The sequence below is a fragment of the Heteronotia binoei genome, chromosome 2 (genome assembly GCF_032191835.1).
Source record: "Heteronotia binoei isolate CCM8104 ecotype False Entrance Well chromosome 2, APGP_CSIRO_Hbin_v1, whole genome shotgun sequence".
Classification (NCBI taxonomy): domain Eukaryota; kingdom Metazoa; phylum Chordata; class Lepidosauria; order Squamata; family Gekkonidae; genus Heteronotia; species Heteronotia binoei.
In genome coordinates, this window is record NC_083224.1 from 51,267,253 (window position 1) to 51,291,163 (window position 23,911).

Consider the following 23,911-nt stretch of genomic DNA (forward strand, 5'->3'; position numbering starts at 1 on the left):
CACACCTATTTGCCTGGACCCTTTTAGTTGGAGATGCCGGGGATTGAACCTGGGACCTTCTGCTTACCAAGCAGGTGCTCTACCACTGAACCACCGTCCTTTCCAGATGTGACCTGTTGTTGCAGTAAGACACAAAAACTAGCTTGACAGGGCATGCCTGGTTACATGCACTGCCATGCTAAGCAGAGTTACACTGTTCTAAAGTCAATGGACTTAGAACAATATAACTCTGCTTAGTGTGGCACTGATAGACTGTTTCCTTATTGGAAGATTTGCTCCAAACCAACTCTCAAACTGGAGTGGGTTTTTTTTGGGGGGGGGTGGGTATCCCATGTTTCCTTCTTTTGCCTTCCATGTTCTCCCTGGTCTATACCAATATTTCCAGAATCTTCTTTGATTTGATCTTTCTGGGAACATGGGAGTCAAAGCAGGTTTGCCCACATGTCAACGGGAAGGTGCTCATTACCAAATCTCTCTGCTGACATCCAGTATTATTTTCCCTCCCTGTCCCCTCATGTCTGCCATTTCACCATAACCCTCAAAGTCTTTTTGCTGCCAGTAGATATATCACTATAATACTATTAAAAAAGGTAATAGTAAAGGTGATCCCCTGTGCAAGCACCAGTCGTTTCTGACTGAGAAGACCGGTACCATTTATTGATATATTTATATTTCATGTATTCAGCATTTTTGCTGTCCCAGTAACTTCCCACAACAGGAAAGGCAAAAGGAAATAGCAAGTGATTATAAAATGTAGAATTCACTGCCAGAGGACAAGGCCACAGGCTTAGCTTTAAAAGGGGATTAGACAAATTCACGAAGGATCAGTAGGAGCAGATGAAAAAAGTAGCTAATTATGATCAAAATCTAATGAGCAACAGAGCCAATAGCATTCAATCTCAGACCCATACCAACCAAATCAGCAACATTTCAGTCTTAGACCCATAGGAATCAATTAGTAACAAAAGCTCAGTACCTGGAAAAAATAATAAAACTATTCAGTTTACTAGTAGTAAGTCAAGCTGTAATGATAAAAAAACTGAAATATAAAACTTGTCCTGCAAACCCCAGCAGCAGGGGAATTTTGGGCTCTTGTCTCTGGGATGGACTCCCTTTGTGCACCATATAGGACAAACTGCCCTAGTGGGTGCCTTGTGCTGAGAGTTCAACCTAAAATGAATGTGCAGAAATTCTATAGCTGATGTGCAAGGTGCAGGGAAGTAGGAAGCTTGAAAGCACTGTCCTAGAATAAATGGCAGTGCATCACAGTGCTTTAAGGGAGAGCTTCATACTGACAGAGCACATGCAGTGCATGCAGAAAATCCCAGTTTGTATCCTTCACATCGCCAGGTTAGATGCTGCACTGGTCCTAGTCTGCACTGCTGCAGCTAACAGTACAGTCCTATGTGGAATTGCTCTAATCTATACATTCTGAAAACCAGTGGGCTTAGACTGGAGTAACTCTGCACAAGACTACACTGTAAAGCTGCTCCATACAATGGACCACTGGAGAAAATCCTGCATACTGCCTTAATACCAACATGCACTGTGTTGCCTGATATTTTTTTCTTTTCTTAACCCACATTTATTCCCTTGTACAGGAATCTTGACCTTTGTGTTTCTAGAAGTTGGCATCTCTATTTTAATTTGGAGTAAAGAAGGGGCCTTTTATGCTGGATTCCTCAATGAGACACAGAACGTCCTGGCTGCAAGAATAATGTTGAGAGACAAAAAAAATTAAATAAAAAGGAATAGCAAATATATTATATATTATATATACAGGAAACAAAAATGCATCCTTGCACTGCTGCTATATGCCGGAGATGAATTACAAACAGCCAACATCAGCAACAAAACAAAACCGACCACCTCTTCAAAGAAATTGAAGAATTGACTGGACTGATCTTAAAAGGAAAAAAAAAAGCAACATGATGGTAATAATATTATTAACAATACAATAAACCACCATTCTGCATGTTACATTTAAAGGATACATAGCTCATTTGTTGCACACTGAATGGAAAAGCAAAAATGCTTTGCAACAAAGCAAGAAATCAACAAGCAAAACCACAAAATGATTCCCTGCATAGGAAAGAATAAAAAAACCATTCACTTGTATGATGCTTGTTTTGTTATTTTCCAATCTGGGGTGTGTGGTGACCATTCTTTCTCCCTCCTCCATGGCACTTCTGTTGCTTCACCTTTTTGGTTCTGTTTATTTTCCCAACTTGTCTTTCCCTTTTTTTAAAAAAAAAAGTTCCTTTCTACATCCACTCATTTGTTCTGATGAAAATAATTGACTGAGTTTCACTGAAAGCAAAGCAAAATTATATGTATATGATTTCTCATTGAACAAGGCACACCTGTAGAGCTTTCACATGGATGTGCTTCTAAGTTATGTATATTATATATAACTGGGGAGGGTGGGGAATGATATTGAAACAAATTAAAGTGCTGATAAGTATGACAATGACATTTTTACATTATAATTATTTGATTGACTGTGGTTGATGTATTATGAGACTCTTAGATCATGCTGATATCCCATGAAAACAGAGTAGAAAAAAATCACTAATTCTCTCTCTTGGGGACGGTATTTGTCTGTCACACACCTAACCTGTGCTCTTGCAAAAGAGAGTGGCATAGTGACACAGTAGTGTTTGTAATTGGTTGGTTGGTGGTAAAGGCAGCATTCAGCAACATGGGGAGGTGGATAAGAAAGCCGGAATGATCAATCCAGTCAAAGTCAGTAAATCATGCCAATTAACAATATCTCCCTCACCTTCTAGCCCCAAGAAAATGAGGCCATGTTAAGGATTGGAGGTTAGGTTGCTTCCTTCACAACTTCCTGGGATCTTGAAGACTTTGATTTCTCAGACCTAAGCATTTAGCTGTTGTGGAGCTATTGTACTCCATGTGCCAGTTCTTTAAACTATTTTTTTTAAAAAAACCCCTTTCATTTCATAGTCCCCCTCAAACTGACTGGCCACTGTCTTTAGCTCTGCTTCTAAAATGAAGTTCTGACTAGTTTCACTGCTTTAAAAAAATGTTGAAGGTGAACAAGGAGGCATGCTAGCCCAGACCAAGGTTCTACTAGACTGTGTTTTGCCTGGATAACATGGAAGTCAGAGGGTAAATAGTACAAAACAGCATTGTTTCCTTCCAAATACAATTAACTGATATGCTTGCATAGACTAAAACAAGGGTTTAATTTATGTGTTTCAAAAGTGGATCTCTGTCTAGATCACAGCAAGCTGTGAAGTTTGGGAGGACAGACCAGCCAATGCCTTGAGGACTGACACTGCTCAGGGGCAAAGATATAATCAGATCTAACTATTGTGATACACTGCTGATGATACCTGGCATTGGACATTTTCCTTAGGGGCTGTCTGAATTGTCTACATCCATTGCATGAGAAGGAAAGTTAGAGCAGATACAGAATATAATGATGACAAACCAAATTAATCAGTTTCCAAGTGGACCCAGACAGCAGCTCCAGATGTTCGAGAAGGGCCCGCACACACTTCACCATGCTTGTCTTTTATCACACCTTTTCAATACACTACTGGTACTTGGAGGAGTGCATCTAACTGGTACCTATGACTGGGATATAGATAACTTGGAGAGATGGCCTAATTTAAATGCAAGTAATTGGGATACAATGGATGATATCTCATATGGTAAGCTGTTTTAACATTCTATTAAGCCCTGGGTCATCGTCTTTCCAGTTGCTTCTATGGCTCCCCCAACATTTAATCTACTTCTGTTGTGCAGGTGTGGCCCCCGTAAGCACTGAAAGCATCAACATGCTTGGGAGTCACTTCCAGTTCTACTGGATCCTTCTCTCTCTGAATTCTGTCTGAGGGTTCTTGTTAACTTTTTCACTTCCTGTTGCTTTTTAGGGACCTATGAAGTACTCCAGAACTGAAAGGGAGAGAAATAAGACACATGCAGATGAAATAAATAGAACTCCAGATCATTCCTAAAAACACTTGTGCTTTCAATTAAAAAAGAAATGAAAACCCAGAGAATCTTGGGAGCATCATTATCTGATGGTCCATCCACTTTACAGGGGAGCAGGGGGCATTTCCCAGCCTTCAGTTTTGATTTTTAAACAAAAAACAAAGCAGCTCAAAAGCTGAATAGTTAGGTGGAACAGATAATCCTACTTGTCCTGGTGTATATCAGGATGAGTGCCACTAACAACTGTGGAGATGCTGTGCTTCAAAATCAATAGGCTCAGAATTCAATCCTATCAACCAATGGAAAAAGCAAAACCAGACTAATTTATTTGGATTCTTTTCCCAGTTTGTCTGATGAGTAGCCATTAAACAAAAAACAGTTTTTGTTCACCTAGCAAGATGTGGCTTATATATAGATACCTCTCTGTCTATATATATATATATTAGTTATATATATATATATAATATTTATAATTTGTGGTAGTATTGAAGCCATGCATAATTTAAAAAAAATCTACTTCCTGTCACCTTGATCATCACGACTGCTGCCATCTGATCTAGCTGGTCACTCTTCTTTCTTTTCTTGGGGCCTGTCCAGTGGGTGGAAAATGCAACTGCTTAGTTTGCACCAAATCCTGCAAGCCAATTCCAAAACTGGCCTTGCAATTGCATGAATGAATTAATAATATTAATAATTCTTTTTTAATTTGGAAAGCACCTTGCCAACCAACTGCAATGCTCTGTCATTCCTTCACTAATTCCACTGTCCACCCATTCCTATTTTTGTCCCCACCCCACCCTCTCCAATCATATCCTCCTTCAGTGCTTGGTGGTGTATGCGTGTGTGCTCACTGTTCTTGTATTCAATAAAAGTGAAATAAATGTGTTTGATGCTCAACCACTTTGTGGCCTGCACTGACTTTTCTCTTAGGAGGGAGGGCAGTGGAGACTTTGGGGGGGGGGGGTAGCTCTGAGACTGAGAAATCATCACATTTGGATAAAGGTGCATGGGGGTGGGGACACATTCTGTAGAAGGATGCAGAACTACTTGGATGATAGAAGACACTGTAAAATAGTCCTCCTTTGACTTGCACTTCCCATGCTCTTGTGCTGTTTCTGGCTTTCCCACTTCAAGGTTTCCTTTTCCCACTTGGCTATCCCTTGTTTTCAGCTGCTCATGCTCGGCTGTGCTGTTACCATTCCCATTTATGTGTCTCTGTTCCACCAGTCCCTCTTCCTAAACCTGCCATTTGGATTCTCATCCCTTTAGATCTTTCTCTGTGTAGGAAGCTAGGCTGTGCTCCTGCAGGGCTTTTATGAATTGTCTCCTATCCTCAATCCACTCTAGTTTGTCTGGTGGACTGGCCTGCTCAGAATCTGATACTTACAGACATGTTCTGAAGTGATTTCAAATGCACAAACCAGGAGTCAGGTGGTTTTTGCCCATCTCCCAAGATTTACTTTTGTTCACAGCAAACGTTTGTTTCCTCACTGGTTTGGCACTTCTGCATTTCTGGTGGCCTTGGCTCCCTTTTTTATTATTTGTTTAAAATCTATGTGTACAATTATATACACACTAATTCTACAATTGCACATTTGAATAATCATATGACAACTGGTGAGGCTGTTGGGTTTTTTAAATGCCTAGTCATTCTGAAGTTGAAAAACTGCTAAAGAAGGTATTTTGATGCTATAGGAACCAACCAGTCTGTACATTCTCTTCTGCTTCAGGTTTAGCAGAACCTGTTCCTCTGGAGTTCAAGTGAATATTGCATGCATGTGATGACCATGTAGCAAGCACACTTTACAGAGAGGAATTGCTCCTGTTTATGAAGCATAGCTTTCAGCCTTTTAGTCCTTTACTGCCAAGGACCAGGAAAAGTCAACATGAGAAATCTTGACTGAGTTAAAGATTAATGGAGTAACCACTGCTTTGTGGGAAAGAATACAGCATGGGACTCCAGTCATAAGAAGACAAGAACCAACCTGCTGGATCAGGGCAATAATCCATCTAGTCCAGCATTCTGCCTCGCACCATGGTCAACCAGTTCCCCTGGATGGCCAACAATAGGTGTTGCCTCCTGGCGCTAGGATTCAGAGGATTAGTACTTCTGAATGTGGAGGTTTCCCACAGTCACCATGACTAGCAGTCATTGATAGATTTAACTTCCATGAATCTATCTAATCTCCCTTTCAAGCTGTTTGTTCCTGGGACCATCACTACATTCTCTGGCAGTGAATTCCACATTTTAATCTCCCTCTGTGTGAAATAGTCTTTTATTTTGTCTGTCCTGAACCTGCTGTCGATCAGCTTCATTGGATGCCTTCAAGTTCTAGTATTTTGGGAGTGGGGGGGGGGCCTGTAAGGAGGAAAATTATGCCACATAAATATCAAATGTTCTAGTCTGGATGAATTAATCCAAAATAAGAATCTCTCCATCCCAATTTCAAATCCACAACCATTAAAATGGAATGCAGAGAGAATCCCCACTCAAACCACAAGCAGAACTACTAAGAATGGAAACAAATCTTATGTTCTGACCACCTGGTTTAAGTATACCACGTTTGTTTTGTGATCTGGCATATGCACTTGGGTGTCTGCATTTCTGGGATCTCAGTTATGTTGGTGAATACAATGCTGGCTTGATTCACCTACCTGAGGAGGAGGGCTATAGGTTTGGCAAGCAATACTAAGCAGGTATGTTCAATGGGGCTTACTTCTAGGAAAGCATTCTTAGGTAGTGTCTCAGGAGATAAAAGCAATTGGGAGGGGATTATGCATAATTACCTTGTGGGAAAGGAAAGGTCCCCTGTGCAAGCACCAGTCATTTCCAATGCTGGGGTGACATCCCTTGTGAAGGGATGAGTAAATTTTTATTCTGACTGGAGGAAAAAGGGTTGTGTCTTGAAGAGATCAGGTTTTAGCACGGTGATGACAATGTTCTGGTCCTCTTATCTAAAATGCGTGCTTGTGTGTTTTAGAAGCACTTCTTAGAATTCCAGTTACTACTTTCATGTAAGTCTGTGTTCACTAATGAAAAAGACTGAAGTGACAGTTAGGTGTTAGAATGGACTATGCTGGTTCAGATTACAGTAGGGGGTTTCAGTTTTGAATGATCCTTTCATTTGCATTAAAAAAAATCAACACAAACATTAAACTAGTACAATGGGAAGAAAGATTCTACACTCCACTCCTTGCTTGTTTCCAATTTACAGAGAGGTTTTGACCTAGGAGAGCACTCCAAAATGTGATCTAGTAATCTGAATTGCAACTATTTTTCCCTTCAGAGTTCTCTTCTACTGATTGCCACACCACCTGCAAAGCAGTGGCTTGAAGGTGTAGCTGTCAGCTGGGCATGGGGTTGCCAACCTACAGCTGGTGGCTGGAAATCTCCCCTTATTACAACTGATCGCCATGCAACAATTTCCCTGACAAAAATGGCTGTTTTGGAAGTTGAACTGTGAAATTATGCCCCAAACCCCACCCTCCTCAGGCTGCATCCCCAAAATCTCCAGGTATTTCTCAACCTGGAGCTGGCAGACCCGAGTTGGACAAGTGTCTCAGGTAGATAGCTTCAGTTCCTATCACAGAGGGACAAAGCCAGGATCCTGAGATACTTGGATTCCTGAACCTGAATTCCCAATAAAACTGGAAATGATTGAATGACAGAAAAGCACTGATAGTCAGAACATGCTTCTTTATTATATGCTCCTCTAATGATGTATCATTGTGTTGTTTGAGCAAGGATGGAGCCTGAAGAGGGTAGGGGTTTGAGGAGGGGAGGGAACTCAGTGGGTTATGATGTCATAGAATCCACCCTCCTCATCAGCCATTTTTCTTCAGAAGAACTGATCAGTTATCCAAGAGATTGCCAGGCCCAACCTGCATACTGATAACCCACCCAGTTAACGCTTACCCACTCATTTTGTGTAAATTCCATTTATGAGGTTATTACCCTAAAAATTTCTTGGCCACAGACTCCAGGATTGTGGAAGATGTTACCACTTGTTTGCAAAGGGGAAAAAAGAAAGGGATCGGGGGAGGGCAAGAGTGGACAAACTCAGGCACTGGAGTGTTGCATAGTTTCTTGTAGAAACATGGCTAAGAAGTGGGCAGACAGCAAGAAACAGGGACTGGAACTAAATCTGTGCTTGAGAAAGTGGAGCTTTGCTACAGTGCACAGGGAACAAGAGCCGCATCTTACGTAGATTTACTACACATAATGGGCCTTACAAATAGGTGAGCATACTAGGTTTGCTGTGTTCTGTTTATTTAGTGCATTCTGGCAAGACCTTTCCACCCACACAGGCCCTGAAGTGAACCCCAAGTTCTGTGGAGGAAAGATGATCCCCCCAGGCATTCATTTCCTTCAGCAAAGAAAGTGGTCTCGCATGGGCTTCTTGAATTTGCAGCAGCCAGATCTTCAGATGTTGTGCTGAAACCCTGACAAAAAGGAAGCTGACCTCCAGCACCTGAAAATGAGACTGAAGCCATGAGGCCAACTTGTGGGAAATAAACAAGGTTCCAAAGTACTGCTAAACCCCCCCACAATTTAAAAGTACTAAACAACCCAGATATAATAAAACAAATTCAGACAACGTAACATCCTTCATTTAACTCAAAAAGTTCGTTTTGGAGTGCTATTTAACTTTTGAAAAAGGGTTCCCAAATCCACATTAGGAAATTCCTGGAGACTTGGGGGTGGAACCTTATGCAGCAGCGAAGTCCTGTCAGGATTGCACTTTACTTCCAAGTAATTATTATTAGGATTTAATTGTTAGCAAGAATCAGCAACAGTCCTCTATCCACTATCTGTAAGAGGGGGGGGGGGTGTTTTTAAAAACCAGTGTATCCTCAACACCTCGTCTGACATAGTATGCCTTAAATTTTAAACGAAGGTGCATGCCCTGCCTTTTCCCAAAGAAGCCTGATCTAGATCTATGAGTGTGTATAGTGAGTGTATCCCTATGGGGAGAGCATGGTCCTGTGTTTATATATAAAACTACTGTTTCCTCATCAATACTGCTATTTTATTATTAATAATAAACAGCTTCAAAAACTACGCTTTCTGGGAGGACTTAGGTTCACTCACAAGGCTAGGAGCAAGAGAGGAACGTTTTAACACGCAGCTCCGGGACTTACTCGGACTGTTTACTCACAGGGACAATCGGCCTACTCTTGTACTTCTCTATGGTCGGAGGACCGAGCCTTTGGTTGAATTTTCCAACCGGAAGTGGCTGTGAAGTCGCTTCCTGGAGCTGCCCTGCCGGCGGAGACTTCTCCTTGGATGGGTTGTACGGATGCCGAATTGTCGTGGCGCGGGAGCTGTACCTTGCCTGGCGGTGTCTGCTGGTGAGCTCCGCTATAAACTCTCCTCCCTGCGGTTGTGTGTGCGGGATGAATCCGCTGACAGGCTGGCTTCTCACCCCTTGTTGTGAATGACCGGTTCTTATGGTTGCTGCTCCTCTTCTTTTTCAAGGGAGGCTCCTGTTGTCTCTTTTTTTCTTTCACGGGTGTGTAGAAATTGTGCCCCTTTTGCCATCGGAGAATTGTCGAGGACTTTGCTCAGGGTGTTTGGAGACACCAATAGGCGCTGCTTCTACCACGTGGAAGCTCAGTAATGAGGGGAGGGGGGGGGCTAATCTATTGAATTTCTACCTATCAACGAAAGGGTTAACCGCTGTAGAAACTCTGTAAAGAAAGGGGCGGGGAGTCCCGCTAACCCTTCCATTTTTCTTTCCTAGAGTTTTGGTCCGGGATATAAGGACAAACTATAAAAACCTCAAGTTTTGACTATATGTTAGCTCTATTAGCCCACTTTGCCACTCTCTGTTGACTTCATTTCTATTTTTGAGTGGGAACATAGCCTTTGTCTGATTTTGCCTAAAATTCTGCAAGGTTTTGAGTTTATTAGTGTTCTGTGTTAATAACGACAATGTTGTGGCCATAGCAGCCCACCTGTCCGTTAGCCCTGCATACTGGAGGGTTGGAAGCCTACACAGGCTGCTTTAAGCAGCTTGGGACTTTGGGCCTTGTTTCTTGTTCCAGGATAGATGTATGTACAGCTTCTGTGGTTGCATAAGTGAAGAGGCATAAGAAAGAGAAGATTGTATGTGAAGCTGCTTTTTACTGAGTCAGACCAGTGGCCTGTCCTATCCCAGCATTGCCTGTTCTGACAAGCAGTGGCTCTCCTGAGACTTCTATTAGCCTAGCTCTGCTGAAAACTTTTACCCCAGTGGCTGCACATGTGACATTCAACAAGCAAAGTACAAACACATATGAAGCTGCTTTACACTGAATCAGACCATCAGTCCATGAGGGTTAGTATTATCTACTCAGACTGGCCACGGCTCTCCAGAGTCTCAGAGGTCTTTCTCCTCACCGACTGCCTGGTCCTTTTAACTGGAGATGCCAGGGATTGGACCTGGGACATTCTGTACACCAAGCAGTTGCTTTGAGCCACAGCCCCTCCTGTATATGTTGTAACACAGAGTCAAGAGCTTTCCTTTGAGTTTCTGTGATCTGCTCTTTTTTAAAAGATATGGATCCTCTGTCTGAAAGAACATTGGCAAACCTCTATAAGTAGTTGTAGTGTGTTAATAGGGTGAGAAAAGAGACAAGTCTGTTCTGGTGAAAGTGGGCGCATTTAGATTTCTGAGGATACTCTATATATTCCTGGTTATTTTCATCTTTTAATTAATTCTCTTCTGTTACTTGCTTTCAAATTCTGAAAGGCCTGACTATTGCTATCATTTTCTGTTTCCTGCCATTTGGAGGCTTGGAAGCATTCTATCCAATGCATATATGCTACACGGTGTTCCACTTTCCTGCAGTTTCTAGCAATGTTCCCTCTAAGCTTTGGGGTCTTGTGAGCAGAAATTCTACTTTGTGAGCTACTAGCACTAAAATTGTGAGCTGCTGCATAAATTTGTTTGCTCTGGGGCCATTTTTTTGTGAGCTAAGACAAAAATATGTGAGCCAGAGGCTAAAAAACTGTGAACTAGCTCATACTAACTCAGCTTAGAGAGAACACTGGTTTCTAGCTAGATTCACAATTAACTTATTTGCTAGAAATAAGCAGCTTAGGCAGGTCTATGGACAGGCAACTGATGCATTTTCTAGATAGATAAATTGCTTTATCATTAGCAGGATTCATCTCATGTATTTTCCTCTTTACTGCTGCTTGTGCCTGTAATGCCTATACTATGTACAACGGCAAGCATAATGTGGGTGCTGTATAAATGTTCACTTAGTGCAAAAGTTCAGGGTCAGTTGTTGCTTCTTCTGATCTCCCTGATAAATTGCTTAGAGATACCAGTTTGAAAGCTTTCACTCTTAAGAAAGCTTTGCCATCATAGATCCATCTGAGACCGTGCAAAGGTAAACTTTTTTCAGCCTCTGAACATTTTGGACTCCTGATGAGAACTGGCCAGTGGCAAGTATATTTTTCTAAGAGGTTTGAGTGATGTGTCCTTGAAACTTACTCGGCCTACTTCTCTTCCATTGTGGCAATGCTTGTATCACATTGTGTGCTAGTAAATGATAGTCAAATGTTATTGGTTTGCCTGTTGCTAGATTTCCATTAAGAAGCTGTGGGATAACCACAGGAGTGGACAAGATGGCAGAACTGCAGATAGACCAAGACCTGGCCCAGCAGCTCTTTTTTGAGGGGGCCACAGTTATTATTTTGAATGTGCCAGAAGGAACAGAGCTTGGTATTGACTATAACACTTGGCAAGTGGGCCCCAAGTTCCGGGGAGTCAAGATGATCCCCCCAGGAATTCATTTCCTTCATTACAGCTCTGTCAGTAAGGACAATAGCAAAGAAAGTGGTCCTCGTGTGGGCTTCTTCTTGAACTTGAAGCAGCGAGATCTGCAAGTGTTGCATTGGGACCCTGCCAAAGAGGAAGTGGACCTCACTCCAGCACCTGAAAATGAGACTGAAGCCATGAAGGCCAACTTGCAGGAAATGGACAAGTTTATGGGTCCCTACCCATATGACACTCTGAAGAAATGGATTTCTCTCACCAATTTCATTAACGAACCAGTTATGCAGAAGCTGGAGCCAGAAAGCAGGCAGATATGCTCCTTTTCAGAGGTGCTGCCTGTTTTGGCTGGGAAGTATACTAAAGACCGGGTCAAACAGAACTTGCCTCGGTATGACACAGAGTGCAAAAGCTATGCTGAAGGCCTGGCCAGGCTTCCCCAAATGCAGGTGAAAGCTGGCACAGAGATCAGGTTCACAGAGATTCCTAAGCAAATGTACCCTCAAGGTGCTACACCTGAAGAAGTTACCAGGCACAGCATGGACCTTAGCTATGCCTTGGAGACTGTGATCAACAAACAGTATTCCAGCAATCCCCAGGATGTGCTTGGTGAGTACATCTACTCTTCTTTGTCTTTCATGCTGCTCCAAAGTGGATATTGGCGCTTGACATTAGGTAGTATCTTTTATTTAATACTTCCCCCCCCTTTATTAGGACCAACTGATCTTTTGCAAATTAGTGAGCAAGCTTTTGAATTCCTCAGAAGCCTTCAAAAGGACACATGCTGAAAGTGGAGAGGGGGTTGGAGAAAAAAATGTTGGATGTTATGGGAAAGCTGCCGGGCAACAGTAAAGTTTGCTTGCTAATTTGTGACATTTTGGTTGGCCTAATAAAAAGTATTACACTACAGGTGTTTTGTCTTGTCCAAAAGGAATCATAATGTCTGAATGCATATATCTGTTTTAGAGGAACACGCAACAAACAGCACAACCACTTACAGACTCCCCCCCCCCCCCCCCGCTTTTATGGTTGTGTCTGTTTTCTGATATGCACTTGTATTTACTGGTTCACTGAATCCCCATAAATGCAGGTGCAGCCATTTATTGTAATAAATCAAACATTACTCTTTAAATGTTGTGAGGTGAGATGAGAAAGGAGAAAAGTGTGCTGATCATTCCTTATTGTTTGGAAAAGGAGCAAGAGAAGTGGAGAAGCCTACCAAGGCATCATTGTGCTTAAGCTAGTCCATAAATTGGGCAGTTCATGGTAAATTCCCTTAAAACAGGGTTGGCTGTTTTTCTGTTTCAACTGCAAGGAAGCAAATGAATTTAGGAATCCAAGCTTTTTGAAGTGCGGTGGTGGTGACCTCTTGTGGTAGAGCCTTAATACTACTTGGATAAACAAAATGAATGATGTTCAAAAAGACCACCAGCTGGCATCCCTCGCTAGTGATTACTTAGTCCAGACTACTGAACACAAGGGACAGTAACCATCATATCTAAATACCTGATCTGGGGGATCTGTCCTTAAGTGTCATGGGATGAGAACTGTAAAAGTAAGCTGGATTGAACATAATCATTATTAAGATTAGAAACTGGGAGATTAGTGATGTCTATAAAATCCTTCTTTTATTTCTGCTGTTTACATAGAAGTAGAAGTTTTGTGATGTAAAAGCAATTTAATTGGTTCTACAAGTAATTTAAGATTTTCTTGCATTATGAAATTAAGCCACCATTGCTTTTGCCAACTTCCTTGCTTGATATGAAGGCATTCACAAATCTACTTACTGTGGCCACACAGCAAGATTCAAGTCCAACAGCACGTTTGAGACCAACAAGATTTGCAGGGTATAGGCTGCTGAGAGTCAAGGCTTCCTTTGTCAAATATTCTTGAAATCTTATACCCTAACAATCTTGCTTGTCTGGAAGGTGCTCCTGGTCTCACATCTAGCTGTTGTGCTGCAGGCCAGCACTCTGAAACTATCTTTATTGTGGTAAGTGTGAGAAGATGCCCTTCAGCACAAAGCTAGTCTCTCCAGCTTAGAGAGGGCGAGAAACTGTGGAGAGAGATCTCACTGCTTACTTTCTCTGTAGATAAGACAGGACTCCAAGCATGTAGTGGTAACATAACCTTATAAATATAAATGCTAGTTTATGTAAATGGATGATTGCTAAAATGACAGCTACACATAAATCTGAAGAGCGACATGCCCTCCTTTATTTATTTATTTATGATTTATATCCTGCCCTTCCCACCAAGGTGGCTCAGGGCGGCTTACAACAGATAAATCAAACATAAAATTTTAAATTAGGTATTTAAGACATTAAAACATGCTCCCTTGCATGCTCTTTCCTTACACCACCATGCTGCAACTAAAGCCCTTTCTGTGTTCTCTTTTGTTTCTCTTACATTTCTTTGGTGGGACCTTTGCAGGGGAGTTGCAATTCGCCTTCATCTGCTTCCTGATTGGGAACGTGTATGATGCATTTGAGCACTGGAAAAATCTCCTGAATCTCTTATGCAGGTCTGAGGATGCCATAGCAAAGCATCACTCCCTGTTCAGCAATCTAATTTCTGTCCTGTACCATCAGCTCAGTGAAATCCCAGCAGACTTCTTTGTGGATATAGTTTCCCAAGACAATTTCTTAACCAGCACCTTACAGGTAAGGAAGTTGCTTTTGGAGGGCCAGTTTGGTGTAGTAGTGCAGGCTTTAATATGAGAGAAATAGTTTTGATTCCCCATTCCTCCAGATACAGCCAGCTGGGTGACCTTGGTTCAGATACAGTTCTCTCAGAGCTGTTCTATCAAGAGCAGTTCTCAAAAGAGCTCTCTCAGAGGGTGTCTGTTGTGGGGAGGAGAAGGGAAAGGAGATTGTAAGCCGCTCTCCTTGGTTAGTGAAGGGCAGGATATAAATCCAATCTCTTTTTGTTGTTGTTCTTTGTGCTGGGAAATAGCAATCTGGAAATTTTTCACAAGAACTATGTAAAATGTGATTTTTCATTAAAATCTGCCTCTGTTCTTGAGGACGGGAAGGTAGCTAATGTCACCCCCATCTTTTAAAAGGGTTACAGAGGAGATCCAGGAAATTACAGGCTAGTCAGTCTGACTCCAATATCAGGAAAGTTAATGGAGACAGTTATTAAAGAAAGAATTAGTAGGCACATTGATGAATAAAAATTGTTGAGGAAGACTCAGCATGGGTTCTGTAAGGGAAGATCTTGTCTCACTAACCTGTTAGAGTACTTTGAAGGGGTGAACAAACATGTGGACAAAGGGGACCCAATAGATTTTGTTTACCTTGACTTCCAGAAAGCTTTTGATAAAGTTCCTCATCAAAGGCCCCTTAGAAAGCTCAAGAGTCATGGGGTAAAAGGACAGGTCCTCTTGTGGATCAAAAACTGGCTAATTAATAGGAAGCAGAGAGTGAGTATAAATGCAGTCTTCGCAGTGGAGGACGGTAAGCAATGGGGTGTCACAGGGCTCAGTACTGGGTCCCATGCTCTTCAACTTGTTCATAAATGATTTGGAGTTGGGAGTGAGCAGTGAAGTGGCCAAGTTTGCAGATGACACTAAATTGTTCGAACTATAAATCCGAACTATAAATACCAGTTGATGGGGCGTGAACTGGAGGAGACTGACCAAGAGAGAGATCTTGGGGTCATGGTAGATAACTCACTGAAAATGTTGAGGCAGTGTGTGACTGCAATAAAAAAGGCCAGTGCCATTCTGGGAATTATTAGGAAGGGAATTCAAAACAAATCAGCCAGTATCATAACGCCCCTGTATAAATTGATGGTGCAGCCTCATTTGGAGTACTGTGTACAATTCTGGTCACCGCACCTCAAAAAAGATATTATAGCATTGGGAAAAGTGCAGAAAAGGGCAACTAGAATGATTAAAGGGTTGAAACACTTTCCCTATGAAGAAAGGTTAAAATGCTTTGGGCTCTTTTTCTCCCTTTCTCACAATACGAGAACTCATGGGCACTCAATGAACTTGCTGAGCAGTCAGGTTAGAATGGATAAAAGGAAGTACTTCTTCACCCAAAGGGTGATTAACACATGGAATTCACTGCCACAGGAGGTGGTGGCGGCTACAAGCATGGCAAGCTTCAAGAGGGGATTGGATAAACATATGGAGCAGAGGTCCATCAGTGGCTATTAGCCACAGCATATTGTTGGAACTCTCTGTCTGGGGCAAGAGATGCTCTGTGTTCTTGGTTCTTTGGAGGGGAACAGTGTGAGGGCTTGTAGTGTCCTGGCCCCACTGATGGACCTCCTGATGGCACCTGCGGGTTTTTTGCCACTGTCTGACACAGAGTGTTGGATTGGATGGGCCATTGGCCTGATCTAACATGGCTTCTCTTATGTTCTCTTAACTGTACGGATGTAACAGAAGATCAAAATTAAGAAAACCCAAACTGAAAATGAGGGGGTTGGTTTTTGTTTGCTTCTCCCTTAGCGGCCCCGTGGCGCAGAGTGGTAAAGCAGCGGTACTCTAGTACTGTGGTCTGAACTATCTGCTCATGACCTAAGATCGATTCCGGCGGAAGCTGGATTCAGGTAGCCGACCCAAGGTTGACTCAGCCTTCTATCCTTCTGAGGTCGGTAAAATGAGTACCCAGCTTGCTGGGGGGGAAGTGTAAAAGACTGGGGAAGGCAATGGCAAACCACCCCGTAAAAAGTCTGCCGTGAAAACGTTGTGAAAGCAACGACACCCCAGAGTTGGGAACGACTGGTGCTTGTACAGGGGACCTTTCCTTTTCCTTGCTTCTCCCTTAGCATTTTGCTGTTAAAACAGTCATGCCAAAAAAAAACCCAAAGCTCAAGTTTGGTCTCAAATCAGAGATGTGATGTTAATGATTGTGTTGCCTCAAGAAACAGTAACTCCATATCATGGTTCCCCTTCTTTTCTTGTAACGTATTATTAAGGAAATGCAAGCCTGCATCTCAGTTTCTCAGGCTCTGCTTTGTGTACCCATGCCTTCACAAGCAATGTGGCCATGCACCAGGAACAGGCACTTTTCTTCTTGTGGTGCCTCAGTTGTGGAATTCCTGCTCCACCACAATTCACTGGGTGCTAAATCTATTATGCTTTAGGCACCGAGTGAAAACTTCCCTACTTTTCCACTCTTTCTCTTGATTTTGTTGTTGTTTTTGTTCTCACCTTGCAGAACTTATTAGGGGGCTGTTCTGCTGGTTTTAATAATTGTTAGAACCATTAGGCTTTTTTGGTCCCTTATTGTTGAGTTTTACATTGTTTTGATTGTTTTATTTGATTATTATAACAGTTTTGAATCCAAAGCCACCTCAAGATAAGTGTGGGAAGCAGAAGATGCAGATGCGTAGAAGAAATAGTAAATGTGTGAATAGACACCATTACATTTTGCGTTTTTCTGTAGCATGTTATTGACTGGTGGGGAACTCACAAAGTGATAGTGGCTTTGTATCACATATTAATCCCATGTTGTAGCTTTATAGAGGTCTCTGCTTTAAAACAGGGAACATTGCCTTACAGAACACTGGCAAATAATTATTCTAAGCAGCAGCTCATTTAGAAGTAGCTTGTAAGCCTTTTTTAGCAGCTCATCCCCCGCTGAAGAGCTTAGATGTGTGCCTGGATTTGTACTTAGTCCTACTGAAAGCCTGCAGTGCAGCATCACACTGGAAGACATGGAACAAATAACAAAACAAAAATCCTTGTTTTTTTTTGTAGAACTGAACTGTAGAGATGGCAGGAGCTTTTCACAGCAGCTGATGGCAGACAAGTAGGGGTCAAATCTACCCTTTCATTTTCCATCCCCCACACAGAGCATTATGTGACCGGCATAAGGGAGGGGGCACTCCTAAGTCGCCAGTAGTCCATGTGGAATCATTTTATGTATTGATTGTTTTCCTTGTTTGCTACATTTCTTTTGTATCGATTTGCAGCGGTTGCTTGGGCAGCGGTGATTTTTGTCAGTTACTCTGGAACATGCTGTGGGGAGGGGGGAGATTGAAATCCAATAAATAATGACTCACACTCAAGGCATCCTTGCCACATGCCAGTCTTGCCTTGGCATGAAAACCCCCAAGGAAGGAGGTTCTGCAGCCTCCCAAAGGCAACTAAATTACAACTTTGCATTTCTGATTTGTCCTGAAAAATTCCTATTCAACCAGTGTCCTTAACACGACAGTGGATGTCAGAGCAGCAATAAAGTGAAGCAGAATTGGAATGAGTGATTGCCTTTGTTTGTAAAGAAGACTCTCGTGATGTTTCAAAGCCTAAAATTAATCTGGATAACGATGGCAGGCACAGAATGACTTCTGATTTGCCCTTCCAGCATCAGCCTCATAGAAAGTCACACCAAAGAATTGTTGTACCTTCAGTCTCAGCTTGGAAGAATGGGTCCTGCTGCAGGAAACGGCAATGGAAACCTCTGTATTAAAGCACAAGCATGGCCCTTCAGGCACCAGCCATAGAATTTAACTCTCCGTGGTTGTAGTTCTTGTAGGCCTGACACAACTACAACAATCTCATTTGCAAACTGAAATTCAATTAGGCTGTGTGGTAATAATAGATTGCCTCATGCCATCATTGAAGCTGAACAGAAAGTTAAAAAAAACCCAGACAGCTGGAGGGAGGCATCTCTTAGCTGCTTTATGACAGTCATAAGCAAGAGTTGTCAACAGCAGGTGGCAGTTGATAATGCTCAGGCAACCCATTAGCAGTGCATGTGTCTGTTCATTGTAAAGACCTTACAGGAACTTAACCCTGCAGAAGTTCTGTTTCATTCCTAAGAACAGGAATGATGTTGGAAGGGGAGGTCAGTAAACAAAGAGTTTTAAGCCATTTAAAATCAGGAAATCTGGCTGTACTATAAGCACATTTTTTTGTGCTTACAGTACAGCCAGTGTGGTATATTTGAACTGGGTATCATAGTGCCCCTGAGCCCTGTCTCTGATCCTTGCACAACCATGAAGTTTACTGGGAGGCTCTGGGCCAGTCAGTCTTTCTGAGCCTGACCTGCCACTGACCTGTGTTCAGCAGATAAAATTCCACATACACTGTTGTGAGGTCATAGGGGAAAGGCATGGTGCAGATGTAATGTGGGAATATTGCCACATAGGAAGGCATGGTACAAGCATGGTACAAGTGTGTTCTGCTGCTCTTATATTTCTTGCACACATTGTTCCCGCTCATCCAATGAGACTTCTTGTTTTTTCCTACTTGGTGGGTGTTATATTCTGCTTGCTGTGTGATTTTTAAACCCAGGAATGACTTATGGCGCATTCCCAGCTCTTTAACATTGGAGTCAATTTGAGTCTTTTAACTCAGGCTCTTAGTGCTTGCTGATATCTGTCGGAATGTTTAAAACAACATCTGCACTGGATGACTCCCTGCCGGATCATTTTCCATCTCTTCGTTCTGCTGAAATATTGGCTCCATTTCCTTCTTGTCACATAAGCTTGGCCTGCATGTAGGGCTCCCTAGCGCTTAGAGGTCCCTCTCTGTTAAAAGTGCGATTGCACTTGGAAAAGTGGCAGGGAATAAATGGCTGCTTTGCAAGATGTATGTTCTCACCTTGCCAGCCAAAGCTGGATTACTGCCATCACTCTCTAGAGGCACTTTATGAATAGGAACTAGAGAATCTTCTGGCACTTGCAATGAGCCCCTGAATACTTAGCTTAACTTTAGGGATGTAGAGTTGGATCCTGTGAAGGCCCAACAGGAAAAAAACAGGCCATATCAGTGTTCTGTAGATTCCCGAGTACCAGTTATACTGCATCAGGGTCTGAACAAAGATCCTTTCCATGCTCATGCACTGAGCATCTGCATTCAGGAGTAACTGCAAAATGGACTTTGGTCAAACCAGGAAGTTTTTAATTAAGCTCCACACTGGCAGGAAGGTATGAGGGCATGGGTGATATTTTCTTAAGTCCCAACACAGTTTAATCGCAATTTGTCCCATCTGATTGGAACCCCTGGCACTAAGAAGGAATGCAGTTTAGACACAGTGAGGTTTGCTTAGCTCTACGCTTTTCCATGAGGCAATAACCACTACAGATATTATGCCAATGAAAAGCATCCATTAGGATCCAAGTCCTTGTTTGAGATGCTGATGGGCTTGAAGTAGTTTTGCACCCCTCAAAAAATAAATCCTGCCAAAAAAGGTAATGCTTCGACAAAGTTGAGGCAAATACCTGCATATTTATATCATTTTTCCAAATTGTAAAGGTTTAATGTTGATGGTATATTCAAAAACATACTTTAAGCATATTAGATATGAATATTATAGGTGACATTGATTTATGTTTTATGTGAGGTCTGGAGTTGCCGGGTAACCTGGGAAGGCAATGCTTAAGCACTGCACTATACAGTGGACAGGGCTGAATGCTTTGAGCTAAAGATGGATGACCACATCAAATAGTGTGTAGAAACTTCTCCCCTTGAATATTGAAGCCTGGAAGGAGTCTTCATAGATGGTGTTGACTTGCTAGTAAACATAGCCCCACAGCCATAAGGGCTGGGAACTTTGAATTGTTTTGTGGACTTGGTTTTTTTTGTTTTTTTAAAGCAGACAAAAATTGAAACTGAGATTCTTAAGACTGTACTGTCATATTTTGTCTGATGACAAACTTCTCTATATACAGATGAAACCTGTACATAGCAGACAGCATGATCATAGCTTAATTTTTAAAAAGCTTGCTGATTTAGAAAGCCAGCAACTGAGCTTTAACCCATATTAGCTTTTACATATAATGTTATTGCACTAGTGAAGTGAAACTCATAATTTTATATTTCGTCTGCTTTCCAATGCCAGGATCCCTCCATAAAAGAATGATTTTAGTAGGAGCAGTAATTTTTAAAAGTTGATTTCACAATATGATAAACCAGAAAGAGAAATGATCCATCATGCACAAGGCAATGAACCGTGCCATTAACTTTTAGTGTGTTCAGCTGCTGTGTCTGTAGAGCCTTTTATTTATATATATATATATACACACACACACACACACACACACACACACTTTCCTTGTCCCTTATGTGTTTTCAGTTTCATCCTGCAGTGCAGATGTCTTTTTCAAGCCATCAGCTTTTTTGCCTCTGAACTGAATTACATTAACCAATTAAATGTTATCATAAAAGACATGATATTGGAGATCAAATGAAGCACGTTTGCAGTGGTCTAAAAGTGCCAGAAGCAAACCACTAATCTGTGAAAAGCTGGCTAAGAGCATGTCAGTGAGAGTCTGAAAGTTTCTTTCCAAGAAAAATTATGTCTTCTGCTGCAGTGTTTAAATCAACTAATCTCCTAACCTTCTGACTGATTGAAAAGGTGCCTGCATTTAATTAGGAAGCTCATTTTCTTATTGTAAAGTTTATAAAATGCTTACCAGGAGGGTCTGATTCCATCTTGGCATTCTCCTTCTGTCATAAGTGAGAGATTGTTAAGAGTACGTGCTGCAGTATGTGCATGCATTGGCTTGGATCTTGACGAGTGTTTCCACAAGTGCAGTGGCTTCTGCTGATGGAATGCAATTCTTCCACTCCCACAGGAGCCTCCCCAAATAGAAGTCCTTACGCCTGCTACCTAGGATTCGTCCAATCCATTGTCTGCTAAGAGATTGCTTTTTCCTACAGAACTGTTTTATTCATGTGGAAAAGCATGCAGATATATCAGAATGATTTTTTTTTAAACTTAAACGTCATACAGTTGTCTAGGGTTTCTTATGTGAGAGTGTTAATTTCAGGAAATGAAGAAGGCATCAATTGAAATTGCTGTAACGGGCATGGTTTGAGCTTTTAATTTTTTCACAGCTGTTCCAAGTCCTCCTTCCCTTATATCCAAAAGAGATTCTTGAGGACAAGCTTGTGAGGTTGGCTTAGTTTCTTCTTAAAGCCAGATCAGAACTATGGAAACTTTTGGGCTCATTGTGTTTAGCAGGGGTGGCCAACGGTAGCTCTCCAGATGTTTTTGCCTACAACTGCCATCAGCCCCAGCCATTGGCCATGTTGGCTGGGGCTGATGGGAGTTGTAGACAAAAAACATCTGGAGAGCTACCATTGGCCACCCCTGGTGTATAGGACAAGGTACATATTGGGACTGTGCTGATATTAGGCTGGTTTTTAACTTCTAGCATTTTCTTTTTTGATTTGTGTATTTGTTTTGCCTACATCTTTTATCTATCTTTATTCCTATCACCTTCTTATGTGACTTTTCTCCTGCTTTCAAACTCTGGAAAAGAAGAGGCAGCAATAATCCAGTCTGTTAATTTGTAATAGTAATTTAAGAGAGTTTTGTTAGTTTGAGAATAGGCAATGTGGGGCATGGGTACCTTGACTGACTTAGAATGCAGCCTCTGCTTATACACTGGACCCAAAGCTGCCAATGAACTGTGGTGTGGATATTATGTGCTTTGATTTTTGTGACAAGGAAGACTCTTAGGTAGAAAGTTGCCAGTGGATGCTTTATCTTCTCTATTCAGATGAATTCTCATTGGATTAACCCCAACCCACAGGAGATGCTTCTTTTATTATGCTGTTCTTCTGACTGATGTGCTGTATGTTCTAGGTGTTCTTCTCCTACACCTGCAGCCCAGCAGTTGACAGGACCCTAAGGAAGAAGGCTGAAAGGTTTAAGGCCCACCTAACGAAGAAATTCAAGTGGGACTTTGAGGCTGAACCAGAGGACTGTGCTCCAGTAGTAGTAGAGCTGCCAGAAGGGGCAGTTGTGGATTGAATTAGAGTCTCTGTACTTTGTTTCTAAACTACTTTTGTATTCTTGAGCTCTCCCTGATTCCACTTTCAATCATGCAATGCATACTTCTAACTCTATACCACCATTCATGGAGGCAGTTCCAAGAAATCCATAAAGACTGCTAAACTTTGAAATGGATGACATTTTGGAACATGTGGAACAGATTACAGCTAGTTCTCCCACCAGAGGTGTCTTGTTCTCCAAAGGTTTGTTCTGGCTTTGCTGTTTGATGTCTCTTAGCAGAACCCTTCCTCCCTTAGGTTGAAAAAACCCACATTTGAAATGGCAGTATTTCATGCTGGACTCATTTAGAATGTGATGCCATATTTTATTATTGGGGAAGCAGCAATAAGCCAAATGATCTTGTACATGGAAAACCATGCATCATCTTCTAACACGTGCCTGAGCTGAACAATGACAAATAAAAATATCTTGTTAATGGTGCAAATGAAGAGAATTCAAACAACTCACCTTGTCATTCTTTGTAACTGCTTAAGGTTATGCTGTAGTAGATGTTTCTGATAGAGTTTTAGGATGCTGTAACTAACTTATTAATTTGTACTTAATTAAGTGATCACTCTGAGCTCAGTTACATGGAAACACAAGTGTCTCTTTAACTGAATACTGGCTAGTAAAACTGTTACTAAACAGGTCTATGTTACTACAGACTCCTGCTTTAATTGGGATCCAAAACACCTCAGAGTCTTAGCAAAAATTCACACATGTGGAAGCGTGTGAGTTAAGTTTATGGAAAGTGTTGTATTCTTTTTGTGCATGCATTTAAAACTTCATTGGCAATACATGTTATTGATTATACATAGAAGTCCCATAACAACGTCAAACTCAATCTGTCCTGGAATTCTCCCTTGTTCCATCCTTTTACACTACTTTTTCCTCTCCATCAATCAGAGGGTTTCCCTACTTCCTGCCAGAACAGCCAGAATGCTCAAGGGAAACAAACTTGAAATGAAAGAGAAGTACAGAATTTAATCAGTGACTGTATACTGTCCAAGCTGATACTAAAAGGCTACATGGAATTTTCTCATTTCTTGTTACTTAAGTTCTCTCTCCTTTTACAAGACAGGCAAGGACTTTCTGTCATTGCTTCGGAGCAACGGAAATGCTATAAAACCGCCTGCAGCTAGCTCACTGCCTGTTCTTACCTTGTAATGCTTTCTCTGGGGTGCAGAAGGATGTTGAATTTTTCAGAAAATAATCCCTACTGTGTAGGAATTAGCTGTCCATCTCACTCCTTTCCAGATTATTAGACTCCTTCAAGAGTTGGTGTGTGTATCTAACAAGGTAACCTGCTTGTTAGTCTTCAGCATGCAATAAATCTGTGTTAGTTTTTCTTATGAAATGTCCCTGCACTCTTTGGTGTGTAAAATATTGTTGTGTGCTGTTGACAGTGCTGTCAAGGGGACAGAACACTTCTTGTTC

At 41.8% G+C, this 23,911-nt stretch overlaps 2 protein-coding genes across 11 annotated transcripts in view; both read left to right on the forward strand.

Moving 5' to 3' along the window:
* EPB41L1 (erythrocyte membrane protein band 4.1 like 1) overlaps window positions 1-2,939 on the forward strand; it is a 223,780-nt gene extending 220,841 nt beyond the window's left edge. For all 8 annotated transcript variants that reach the window (XM_060230954.1, XM_060230956.1, XM_060230949.1 and 5 more), the window contains one exon: window positions 1,602-2,939. In XM_060230954.1, coding sequence (XP_060086937.1) covers window positions 1,602-1,610 — 9 coding nt within the window. In that variant the 3' untranslated portion in view covers window positions 1,611-2,939. The remainder of the gene's footprint in view (window positions 1-1,601) is intronic.
* A 6,168-nt stretch (window positions 2,940-9,107) lies between these two features.
* AAR2 (AAR2 splicing factor) lies at window positions 9,108-23,014 on the forward strand. Of its 3 annotated transcripts, none has more exons than XM_060230959.1 (4): window positions 9,108-9,315; window positions 11,539-12,338; window positions 14,163-14,392; window positions 22,286-23,014. In XM_060230959.1, exons 2-4 carry the CDS (start codon window positions 11,582-11,584, stop codon window positions 22,451-22,453), a joined length of 1,155 nt encoding a protein of 384 aa, XP_060086942.1. In that variant the 5' UTR covers window positions 9,108-9,315; window positions 11,539-11,581; the 3' UTR covers window positions 22,454-23,014. The 3 variants fall into 3 exon arrangements, with proteins under 3 accessions (XP_060086942.1, XP_060086943.1, XP_060086941.1); XM_060230960.1 differs by lacking the exon at window positions 9,108-9,315 and adding an exon at window positions 9,316-9,476; XM_060230958.1 differs by lacking the exon at window positions 9,108-9,315 and having other exon boundaries at window positions 11,332-12,338.
* Window positions 23,015-23,911: the final 897 nt, after the last annotated feature.

Bases quoted from the DNA above. Each gene is read 5' to 3' on its own strand.
- AAR2 (XM_060230960.1), top strand. From the start codon at position 9,415: ATGGTTGCTGCTCCTCTTCTTTTTCAAGGGAGGCTCCTGTTGTCTCTT. The intron at 9,477-11,538 runs GTGTGTAGAAAT...GCCTGTTGCTAG, and splicing joins TCTCTTTTTTTCTTTCACGG to ATTTCCATTAAGAAGCTGTG. The intron at 14,393-22,285 runs GTAAGGAAGTTG...TGTATGTTCTAG, and splicing joins TCTTAACCAGCACCTTACAG to GTGTTCTTCTCCTACACCTG.